Here is a 12,227-nt window from a genome sequence, read left to right as displayed (position 1 = left end):
TTCACAAAACACCTGCAGCCATAGGGCAGGTGGATTCAAGGTGGAACGATGGAAGAAGACCTTGCAGCCTGGCAGTTCCACGAGGCGAAAGGGGTGACGACCTTTTGCCCAGGCCGTGGCAGCATCACCCAGGCCCGCGCTGGCTGCAGCTGGAGCCCCGGCCAAGCTGCCACTCCCAACATCAGGCCAATCGTTCTACACCTGTGTGGCCAGGAAGGTCTCCGAGTGAATCAAAAAGAAGTCTGCTGCCCCCAGGGAAAAGTGAAGGCTCTGCGAGAGCCCCCATTGACCTCGATGCTGAGAGATCGCTCACTTCCACCTGCGGAGCATTTGCAGTTCTCGGTGCAGAGGGAGGACTCACCTGTGGCGTGTTGGCATCTGAGGGAGAACTAGGGAACAGCTCTCCAAAGTCTTCATTCCAGCCACTGTCCCAGGCATTGGTGCTGACAGGAGTGGACACCAGCACCTTCAGAGACCGGCTTGATGCCGAAGCGACCTACCCTGCCTCACCAAGACCAGCACTGCTCTTAGAAGCAGAGGGGCACTTAGCAACTGGGACGGAGCCTCGGACTGGTTGCCATCTCCGCAGTGGTCTCTGGGGGCTCCTGACCATCCCACGCAGACAACCAGGATCCTCGCCACCAAGGGGTCTCCAGACTTCGGGGCACAGCTAGTTGACATCGTTATGGCAGCATTCCCACCAGCACTAGTGCAAGGCCACAGAGTGAGCCAGGTGTGACCCCAACAGCCATGGTGCTGAGCTGCTCAAGAACGAGGACACCCTCCCCATCCCTGAGCCCAGAGGACTTTGTGCCTGATTCTGAGTTGGTAACATAGCCGGTCCCGACAGCCTCTTCACTGCCACCACCATTGGCTCACAGGACCCTGCATCCCCGTCAGACACGGTCTTTGATGTCTCTCATGCCAAATACAAGGGCTTGGTGGCAGTGCTGAAGACAGTACGGCAGACGTGGAAGGCTCCTCCACCCCTGAAGGCATCCCTGAACAGGGTGCCGCCAACCTTCTTCCAGCATCCCCAGTCCAGCAGGGCCATCATCACGGCCACGCAGGGTGGATCCCAGAAGGAAGACTCAGTCCCAGGAAGGCCATCTCCTGGCTGGGGTGACATGGCGGCTCTGTGCAGCTTTGGCATGCGCTCTCCAGGTCTCCACCTATCAGGCCACCGTGGCCCCATCAGCCCTTGTTCTTATAGGACAAGATCACGGCCCAGTTGGTCCTGCCAGAGTGCTCGGATCTGCCCCCAGAGCGGCCTGAGTGCCTGGTACTGAACAAAGACCCAGGCCTGGCAAGATGGGCACCAAGAGGAGAAAAGACAGTTCACCCCCCCCCCACCCCCAGCCGGACCACCTTGGGAAGCTTCCATATCGAGGCAGTGCATTGGCCCATCTCATCAGCCTGTTTCTCGCAGGGAAAGATGCCACTGCTGGAGCCAGAGGCACCACGACCAGTCGCCCCTGTTGGGACGGGACCTGCCGATCCCACGGGACTCGAGGGCTGCGCTCATCCTCAAAGCGGGCTGTAGCCCCCTCTGTCCACCCAAGGCCTAGCAGCCTGGGCGCGAGCGCCACCTCCCCAGCCCACCAGCTGGTCAGCACACAGCCCTCGGCCCACCCAAGGACCCGCGGCACCCACAGCCCTCCTGGGCATGGACCTGCTGGAGCTTTGCAGAGCTGCCACACGGTCACGCACTCAGCGGTTGTCAAGCACTGCGGGCCGGATGTCCATGCAGGGGCTGGCTGTCCCTTCTGCACCCTTCTTGAGGGACGTTTGCTAGCTGCCCTTTTGAGTGGTGCACAGAGACCATGAGCAAGCCTGCGCCTGGGCCTGGGCAGCACAGCACCCCTCCAAGCACACCTGGGCCGTGCCGGGCCGTGCAGGACTCCCCCCTCGGTTGTGGGATTTGTGGGAATGGGCGGGAGCCCCTCCCATGTAAGCCTGCAACGGGGGGGGGGGGCGCCCGCTCCAGCACTGAGCCATAGGATCGCCCTGACAGCAGGGTAGCATGGGGGTGCAGAGCCCGACCCCTCAAGGAACAGCCGTGCCAGGTAAGCAGCCTGGCTGTTCCTCACCGTGTCCCTAGCGCTCCTCTTCTTCTAACTGGATAAAACTGTTTTGCTGAGGGTTAAAAGGCTGCACTTCCTTTCATTTCTGAAGCTGGAAATTGAGGCCCATTTACTGAAAACCTTTAGGATACTTTTCATTTTTGTCCTTTAGGACACTTCCCAAGTTTCAAAGGTGTTCTGTGTATATAAATCACAGTCTTTATCACAATAATATACTGTAAATACGAGATTATTTAACCCATCTTCTTTCTGCAATTGAGCTCCGTGCTCGTAGGGTCCCACTTTGTTTTTCCCATCAGGTAACCAGCCCGACTAAGCCCTGCTTAGTCTACCCAAAAGTGCTTCATGGTCCTCCTTCAAATTGCACCTCTTGCAGATGGGTAGAGATGAAAATTTTGCCTGAGTCTGCCTCCTAGATACATAACAGAACATGGTTTTTCTGATTCTTAACTCAGTCTGTTTGTAGCAGCTCAGAGGATTGAGCTTGGGCTTGGGTTTTGTTTTTAGCAAAATTTAAGATGATATATCTGTATTTATTTAAAGGTTTGTGCCCCAGTTTTGTTTATACAAGAAACTTGACTAGCTTACAAAAACCGCCTAAGGTGGGATAAAACTGGCCAAATCAGAGTAAAAACACTTCACACTGCTGAAGGATATTGCTTCTTCCCGTGTGGTTACCAACTAGCAAGTATTTTGTCTTACGACTCCCCTAGGATAGCAACAAAACCATTACCTCTTACTTGACAACGTGTAGAAATAAAACATTCGTCTTAACTAAATCTACGCTCTAATATTTGAACAAGTGTTACGTTTGCTCAGGTGATTGCTGAACATCCAGACGCGGCAAGCGATGAAATCGAAGAGCTGCTGGAATCACAGTGGAACATGCTTAGTGAAAAACAGAAAGCGCGCTATAACACAAAATTTGCCATAGTGACCTCTCCCAAACCTGAAGAAGACACTGGTAAACGTAAAACTGTGCTAGTTTGCTCTAACTCAGTTTAATATATGTAGTGGCGTTAAACTAAGCACCCCGTTTGAGACTTGTAGGGAGGGCAGCCTTTGCTGTTCCACACGTCTAATTTTGGTGTGTTGTGCTGATTGCAGCGAATGCAGCCTTTACAATAAAGTCAGTGGCGTCTGCATTTCTTGATCATTGTTCTGCAAAGTTGCTCTGTGTAAACCTGCTGTTTAGGTATTGCTGGTTTCTCATTCCCTTCCTGTCTATAAGCAGCTACCATTAGGAGAAGCACACCTAGGGTTTAAATTTACATATTCTCATTCGAGGTGATTTTAAAATCATAGTGTAGTTTGTACTCCTGTTTCCCTTTGTTGGCATAGCTGTTGGCATAGCTTTATTAGCACATGTTTCCAAATTATAAATGAGTAATTAAGTTGTTCCTGTCTTCCTGAAGCATCTACAAGGAATTTGTTTGGCCAGATAAATACTTAGGTATCTAGATAACTATTTTGCTTAATTATCCTGATATATGGCAATAAAATTATTTGGAAGAGTCAGTATGTCTGAAGAAAACTGGAGGGATAATATTTATGATCGTTATCAGTAGTAGTCTTCAGAGCAGTAATACAGTGTATATTTAGGACCATAATTTGGTTAGATTACTGCAGAAATGGGAAGCCCATGGGTTGCTGCTTTGGGCAATGAAAGGAATGAGGATGTGTTTGACAGGTTTGTCAGTTTTGGAAAAATGTATAAAAAGTGCAGTCAGTTTTGTTATCTGTGTGTTAAATAACATCTTGTGGGAAAGTTAACAGCGTTGTCTCAATGTGTAAAATATTTGGATGTCAGTTTTTAAAAAACGCAAACAACACTACACAACATTCTGTATCTCTCAAGGTTCGTCACAGAAGAGTATGGGAGAGGCGAAACGCAAAGTGTTTCAAGAATCGCCTAAAAGGAGATCGAGATCCCGAAGTAATTAAAATCTGTGCTGTGTAATATTGATTCGTTATAAGTAATCTTTAAGTGTGCCTTTCATGTAATTGCTTACGAATCATCATTCTTCTCAGATGTTGTGCTCTTCGGCTTTAGAAATTTTATGGATCCTGAATTAAATACCTGAGTGCTGTAGTGCTGACTTTTGTTGAACCTTATGATAGATTCATCCTACAAAATAATTAAAAAGAATATTGCTTATTCCATATCGATACAATCTATACAAGATGTCTTTCATATTTGGGAATATCTTGAGCAGTCTGCAAAATAACTTCTGTGCCAGTATAGATTATGTCAAGGTACGTTCAGAAAATATTGGCATTTATAACAAGATGGCTGCTGTATTTTTAAGCCTCCTAGTTGATACCATACATGACCAAACAAATACCCGTAGCATTTTCCTGTAATTAGAAACAGTTTTATTGGAGTTGGTTACAGGGTAATGAAATTTATCCTGCAGCTTGAATTCCTTAACTGCCCACGAAGCAGCCAATTCGCAAAGCAGTCGAATCCTACTCTCTGGCTCCATTTTAGACCTGCCGTCTGGCCTCCTCAGCTAAATACCGCAGTTCAGCATGGGAGACTGGGAGGCGGAAGGTTCTACGATTCCTTTTTCCCTCTCAGTCCAGGCTGCTGAGAAGCTGGCCTTTTTGACACAGACTCTTGATGTTCCAGAGCAGAACTGTTGGAATAGGCTGCATAAGTGGGCAGCCGATCTTGTGTCTTGGAGCCCTGTAACGTGGGATTTGTTGGCTTTAAATTGATTCCCCCGCCACCTTGTAAATATGGGGAGTGTTAAAAACATTTCTTCATGGGCTTTATTTTTTTCAGGCTTTGTCACAAAACATTTAAAATGGGGCTTGCACGAAATAAATTCACATGCTACATGTACTGCTATGTTACTCGTGAAATGTAAGAGGAATGTTCTGTCACCATAGTGATCTTACAGACAGAGTTAATACCTCCTCATTGTGTGACAACTTAAGCTTTACTCGTAAAAGAAATGACTCCAAGGCAAGAATCAGACTTCAAAGTATGGATTCATTGGTAAATGGTTTGAAACCAGATAATAATGTTAACTTGCAGAATAACAGTGCATTGATTTGCACTTAAGCTTAGTCATGAGAAGTGTGTACTGTAAAAGTAGTTTTAATAATTAAAGCTGTGATCCACAGGTTGTTAAGGATTGTTAACATTTATTAGAGCATTAATGTTCCTAGAACAGTTCAAGATAATTTCTGAGTGAGCTTTAGATCTTTTTCATGTAAGTTTCCCCCATCCCCTGCTCCAAGGTAACTTACATGGAATTAAAAGGAAACCAATAAAGAGGACAAAGAAACCCACAGAAGATTTTGAAGTTCAGGAAGCACCTAGGAAAAGGCTCAGGATGGATAAAAAGAATTATCGGAAGGTAACTATGTTGTTGTCTTGTTCAGGTATGTTATAGAGCACCCGATTTGGCTATCCTGTTCTGTTTGTCAGAATTTCTGTAATCTTTTGCTTTCCTCTAGCCAGTGCAGCAAATGGTCTTGAGATTCTTCTGAAAACCCAACTCTGGCATTTGATAGTCAAGTGCAAGCATTTGCTTTGTATGCATCCGTGAATCTATCTTTTTCTGAACCTCTCTGCTACACAGGATATTAGCTCTCAGAAAGCTGCGAGAGCGACAATAGATGAAGTGTGGGGTGTTGGATGTCTTGGGCTGGTGAAGAATGCCATAAGTGCCCCCGGAACAGTTTCTCTGCCCTGCCTTAGAGAGCCATGGATGTGCAGTGCTTCCAGGGGGGCAGTAATCTTTGCATTGATCCTCCTCTTGTCTCCTTATCGAGTAATCCACACTCATCGAACTGGGGTAGGCACAGAAATGCAGCGATTAACAGGCCTACAAGCAAGAATTTTTGCAGGCATGGAAAATTCAGAAAAAGCTGACTCCGCTATGCTGTGCACATTTGCTCGTTTGGCAGCTGTCTGACATATTTTTAGGGACCCCCTGTCTCTCACACCAAGCTCCAAGTGAATTCAGCAGGCTCCCCTGATTCTTGTCTGGTATTTTCAGGGTGCAGCGGGGCTGCTGTGGAAAGGAGGGGATGAGGAAGCCCGCATCTGAGTAGAGTTGGTCCAGCTGAAGCCTGGATCCAGTCAGATACTTTTGTCTAGCATACTGGCCTTTAAAGCAAGTTGGCCAAAGTGAAGTGACAATGTATGCAGATGTTTGCTTGGCCTTCGAACAGATTTTTATCAATTCCTCCTGGTGGGGAGGACCAACTTGATTTAATATTCAGGAGCAGGGCCCCGAATTGTTTGCTTGATGCTGAGGTTCCTAGAGCTTTAGCGCACGTGGGAACAATATAGGATCATCTGTAAAGTATGTTGAGTTACATCTGCTTGGGAAAACATACGTGCTTATTCCTTTCTTATAAACACCAGTGGCTTTTAGTAAAGCGAGGGCTGATCTGCTCACCATCAGATGGATGCAGCTTGCGTCGGCCTGCCTGCGTGGGCGATGAGCGACGGGCTGGCAGGTCCATAGTCGGGACTGGTCCACAGTGTCTCTTGGCATCTTTCTGTTCTTTGCTCTTAGGACTGCGGTGGGTTTTTTCACTGCTCTTGTTGGCGACTCAGAGACCTGGCATGGTTTCAGTGTAAATACATGCCCTGCGCTCTCGCTCAAGGCAGTGCAGAATCAGGAGAATGACTCGCTTGGCTGCCCTTTGCTTGAGCAAAACTTCACGTCAGGTGAAGACCCCATTTGGGATCTCTCTGCTAATTACTCTCTGGCCTTGTTCACACAGGGCAACAGAATACCTCGGCTTAATTTACTTACCTGTTGCGTCACAGCAGGTGCCCGGCTTGCTCTGCCTCGTTCTACTGTGCAAACCCTAAAACCCAACATAGCCTGTTTGTGGGTACCCACTGCTGCCTGGGTTTGCAGAACAAGCCACAGCAAGCAGGGCCTCTGAGGAAGGGGCTGCTTGGTGTCTGGCACAGCATGCCCATCCCGTGGGTGAATCGAGCCGCCGTGGGTCACTTCAGAGGGCAGACTGGAACCAGGTCTAGGCCAGGCCCGGGGCAGAGCAAGTTGTGCCCTGGCCTAGGACTCGCTCCATCCCACTGATCACTGGACAAGCAAGCCCACCACTTGCCCGAATCCGGGGAGCTGAGCCACCGACAGGGCAAGACGCCTCGGGCAGGGATCAGCCGAATCCTCTCACTTGATGGTGCTCCTCCGCCCGTTCCTCTGGGCACTTGCCACTGTTTCCCTAAAGAAGTCCATTTCTGCCAGCTGCAGATGACCTTTCTCTGCATGGTAAGCCATGTTCCTCTGGCCCCTTCCCCTCCTCCGCTTTGCGATAAGCCCAAGAGGGTTCTGGTGTGCAAGGGGAGCGCCTTGAGCCCAGCCTGTGGGAATTCCCTCCAAAGGCCTAGCAGGTTATGAAGACAGCCCTGGGGATTCTCTGTGATCCGAAGCAAAGGCTTCCTAGTGCGGCTGCTTCTTGTGAGGGAAGCGAGTGCTTCTGCCTGCCCAGAACCTGGGGGAGTCCTCCCCAACCGGGGCAGAAGGAATCTTAGCCGGGTGGTGGCAGTGGAGTCCCCTGCTAGCATTAACTCGGAAGCTGCCCGTTTCAGCTCTTAAGGAATCTTGGCCATCTCAAGAGTTGAATGCCATGAGCGGACTCCAGCCCCGATCCCTGCATGAGCTGTTGCCATCCGTTTGGTAGTCTCTCGCCTTCTTCCTGGAATTGCAAGGAAAGTCATTAGATGAGCCAGCAGGCTGGCTTCTGGCTTTGGGGAGTGGGGAGCAAGAGTCCTTCAGGACTGTGGGTGGGAGGAGGCAGTTGCCTCCCACATGGGCCTTCGTCGAGGTCCTCTGAGGTTTCCCTGAGCACAGGGGCCTCCAGCAGCAGCAGCAAAGCTCACTACTCCTTGGCCCCTTCGAAAACGGGTGTTTGACACAAACCGTGAAAAAGGCAAGGACCTCTTCCTCTCCGGCCCTGCCCTGCCCTGCCCTCTGCCCAGACAGGCCTCTGCTGCTCTGGTCCTCCTGCTCTCCCAACCTCCAGCCCACGGCTTCTTTGCCCAGCCTCTTTGGTCTTCTGCTCTCCCTCTTTCTAGTCGCTGCTGGTCTTCCTCCCAGTCCGTAGCCTTGCTCTTGCTCTCCGCCTTGCCCTTTTTTCTAGCCGTTGCAGGGAGCAGAGTGCTGAGCCCAGGGCTGAGGCGGGGGGACATCCTGCAGTCTGTTCAGGCTGGGGAGAGTAGTGCCCACACGTCTGGGCATGCCTGGGGGGACAGGACCTGCAGGGCGCCCTTTTGCAGCCCTCCTGAAACGAATTGCCACTGACACGGCAGGTGAGTGGCAGCAGCCCCTGCGTGGCCAGCCTTGTCTTCTGTGGCAGCCATTTTGCGGTGGTGCCCGCAGGGATTTCTTAAATTCCCCAGCGCGCCCAAGGGTCCGGGAGGATGGGGAGCCCCAGCATTGCCCTGTGCGTCGAGCAGCACAAGCCACGTGCAAGGCATGGTGCCGCCCCAGGCGGTGCATCGCGCTCCTCCAAGCACAGGCGGCTGCTCGGACGAGTCTGGACACGCGTCTCCTCTCCGTTCAGTCTTGGGGTGGCCTCCGTCCCGGAATCGGCCTCGGGAAGCAGGCGGGGCGCGGTCGGTTGCGCTGCCGGGGCAGCAGCCATGGGGTGGTGCTAGCACGATCTTGTCCGGGCCCACACAATGCATGTAGCCTTTATTCAGCCAGCCCAGCGCACGTTCGGGTCTAAATCACTGTATGAACTGTGGCTGGGAGGAGAAGCCGTCATTCTAGGAACACATCTGGCAGTACAAAGCAACTCAATTCTGTTCCGGGGATAAGGTGCTGCTGCATGTTTTTTGTGCCCTTTCGGTAAAACTAGTTTTGTTTCCATAATGGTCTGGTCTTTAAAATGCATGCAGAGTCAAGCTGACCCTCATGTTTTAGGAAACGTAGTTTATGTGGCCTGCGGCAATTGGAAATGAAAATTTTAGCTCCCTGCATTACTGGAGGAATGGTGTGTGTGACCCAAGTGCAGTGCTTGCCAGATGACCCTCTGCTCTTGAAACCTTGTGTGATTTCCACTTGAGTTTTATGGCCAAACGAGATCAGTGTGACACCATTCTGACTGCAAACTGAAAGACTTTTACATGGATTGTTTTAAAATAAATAATTGTTTTAAAAGATAGTGCATTTTACTGAGAGAGTCCATCTGAGTGGGGGGCTTTTTCTCCTGCCATTGCATTTGCTTTGATTTTGTGCTTAAAAAGCAATATGAATGAAGCAAAATCCTTTGTCTGGTAATAGTAGCCCTGGAATAATTTCCACATTTATCCAATTAGGAGGATTTTTTATTTTTTCGTTTTTGCTTTTGTTTTTTTCGTAACAGAGGGAGACAAGCAATGACAAAACAGCAAAAACAAACTCTGCTAAGGTCACAGAAACCACTTCTTCACAAAAGAACCAGTCAGGTAATGTGGTTAGAATAAGTTTTGATGTATCATTTTAAATTAAGCCATGATAAATTCTCCTTGCTGAAGGTGGCCAGCTAAATTTTTGATGAAACGCTGTGGCCGTGTCTGGAATGCCGGTATGAGTTGGATTTTTCCTGTATTGCCGTTGTTGGTCACTATCTCCTCCTCATATTGCTAGTTTGAAGGCAGCAGCTGGTGAACAAAAGCACCATTTAATAGTGCGAGGCAAGCCCAACGGAAAGGGAGCAGAGCATAGTGGTAAGAGCAAGTAAATGTTTTGCTGTCCTTTACCACACTGCGGACCTCGACCGCTTTACAGACAGATTGCAGGAAAGGAGGATTAGTCAAAAAGGAAAGAGCTCAACTCTCTGATACCTGACATAGTAGAGATGCACAGTCTGATCTTAGGCACCTTTAGCTAGGGACGCATCTGATCGGATTTGCAGTTACACCGTGGCACGAGGATCCGCAGGCTGAAGTCAGCTTCATGCGGTCCTGATGCTGTAGACTTTGGAACAGGAATTCCCCTTCTGCGACATAAATAGGTTAACCCTTGCGTGGCTTTTTTACTTGGAGAAAATGTGACATGCAGTCTTTGATCAGACCGTTCCTCTGCCAGATCCCACAGCTGCAGGCTCCCACCCAGCGAGAGGGTCCCCTGGCTCAGGTACAGCTCCTGAGGGAGCACAGAGGGGAGGAGAAGACGGGGCGTGTCCGTTCTCCAGGCTGCTGCCACTCATTCAGGGTTTGCGTTTTCAAGTGCTCAGGAAGAGAACGAAGGGGGAGTCAGATGTGGGGAAGGGGCCCTCTCCCAGCTGTGCATCACATGCTTAGGTGCGATTGGTGCAGTCTGGGCTTCGTAACGTTCAGTGGAACTTGCTGTGAGCCAAGTAGGAGCACAGGGGTCGCGTGCGGCATGTTCCGCCAGTGGAGGGTCTTGTCCCAACCCGTTTAAAACAGCGAAATAAAAGAAATGCTCTTTGAAATTTCCGTTTCACCTTTTGGCAAAACGGAGAAAATCTTCCTTGTGCTACTCCAACCTCCATAGAAGAGTGAGGTACAAATGTCATAAATACATGAGCTCAATTGCAAAGTTATTTACCTGGAATATTTCTAAATTGTTAAAAACACCGTGCTCCGATGTTTGTTTTGCAGTTCAATACTGTGGGAGTCTAAAAGGCCAATGTAAATCAACCCTACACATATGAGAGAATGTTTTCTACTGACTTCAAGGAAATATATTAGAATTCCAAGTTCACTTTGTAAACAAAAATTATTTTACCACAACGACAGGTCTGTCAGATGCATGTAAGCCACTGAAGAAGCGAAATCGGGCTTCCGCAGCCGAATCTTCACAGCTTGCCTATAGCAAAAGCTCGTCTCCTACAGCTTCCTTAACTGAGAATGAGGTAAAAATAGCAATGAATAGTAGCATTCAGATAAACCAGCATAAATAAACTCTAGGTGTGACTTTTTTGAAAAAGGGCATATTCTAGAAAGCCGATCAAGCACAACACATGCAGCGTGGTCGGGCGGTGCTCCAAGCGCTGCCCCCTTGGCTTGTGCCGCAGGGAGCGGGCTCGCCCGCATAGCGCAGCAGCCGCCCCGCAGATCTGATGGGCGCTTGGGCCCCCCGTGGGCTGGCTCTCCCCCCTCGGTTCTTGCTCCTGCACCAGGTGCCCATGCTCTGGAACCGGTACCACCTCTCCTTCCCACTCCGATCACAGCTCCTTTTGTGAGGTGGGACCCCCCCCCTTACTCTCGGAGTCTACTTTTCACACTCTCCGAAGTGATAGCCAGTCTCCAAACCCTTAAGAGCTCCCCCAAAGTGCCTGTTCTGCACCCCCTCTTTGTTCCACAAGCGTATGCAAAGCGTGTGTGTGCTTTCCTTAACTTTTTTAGGGTAAATAGTTTTGGTCTTTGGAAACTGCCCCCCTTCTGCAAGCAAGCAGAGCCAGAGCAAAAGGGGTTGCAGCTGAGCTGAGCACGGCCCAGGTTGCCCCAGAGGGTCCCCACTGAGGATGGCCTGTGTCGCCAGGGGCGGGGTTGTCTTGCCAAGTGACCCTCTCGGTGCTTCACTCAACCTGCAAGGGGGATCACTTGCCAGAGTTTGCGTGCATCAAGCACCCATCCTGGGTGCAGCACCTAAACAGCCAGGAGCCGGCAGGACGGCTTTCAGGGAAAAGCAGGTCCCCCTAGAAAGCATTCCCCATTCACCCATCAGCTGACTGTGGCCGCTGCCGCGCAGTGCAAATCCAAGCTCTGTTAGGCCAGTCTGTGCGGGGGGAGGACTCTGGTGAATGAGCCAGGTGGTGACAGGGCTGGGCGAACGATGCTTCTGTTCCTTTCTGCTCTCTGAGCCTCGAGTTTGTGAAACAGGGAAGTTCAGTGTTAGAATAGCAATGCTTGGCTGAGGTGCTTCAGAGAAAACTGTCCCGCTCAGCAGGCAGCTTGCTTCCAAACCGTCGCCTCGAAAGCATTCCTCATACCAAATACTCAGGAAGAGGCACGCAAAGTCACCCGAAACAGCATTCTGAGAAATGCAGTTCCTCCCACATTCATGACACCTTTCTTGCTTCACTTTCTCCTGTATCAGATTCCTTATCTTTTAAAATGATCAAGGTCAAAGGTACTTGTAAAATAAGGTAAAAGATTAATCAAACCATTTTTCATGGTTCAGGTCAGTATTTTCAGTG

General features: G+C 49.8%; 1 protein-coding gene across 4 annotated transcripts in view; it reads left to right on the top strand.

Annotated features, from left to right (window-relative positions):
- NSD2 (nuclear receptor binding SET domain protein 2) overlaps positions 1 to 12,227 on the top strand; it is a 59,035-nt gene that overhangs the window by 24,379 nt on the left and 22,429 nt on the right. For 3 of the 4 annotated variants that reach the window (XM_044448274.1, XM_044448275.1, XM_044448277.1), the window contains 5 exons: positions 2,904 to 3,048; positions 3,943 to 4,020; positions 5,334 to 5,452; positions 9,447 to 9,528; positions 10,825 to 10,940. In XM_044448274.1, coding sequence (XP_044304209.1) covers positions 2,904 to 3,048; positions 3,943 to 4,020; positions 5,334 to 5,452; positions 9,447 to 9,528; positions 10,825 to 10,940 — 540 coding nt within the window. The remainder of the gene's footprint in view (positions 1 to 2,903; positions 3,049 to 3,942; positions 4,021 to 5,333; positions 5,453 to 9,446; positions 9,529 to 10,824; positions 10,941 to 12,227) is intronic. The other variant, XM_044448276.1, reaches the window with a different exon arrangement.

Source organism: Varanus komodoensis, unplaced genomic scaffold (assembly GCF_004798865.1).
Source record: "Varanus komodoensis strain SLA01 unplaced genomic scaffold, ASM479886v1 scaffold54, whole genome shotgun sequence".
NCBI classification, from domain to species: Eukaryota; Metazoa; Chordata; class Lepidosauria; order Squamata; family Varanidae; genus Varanus; species Varanus komodoensis.
This window is presented reverse-complemented; position numbering and strand designations above follow the sequence as displayed.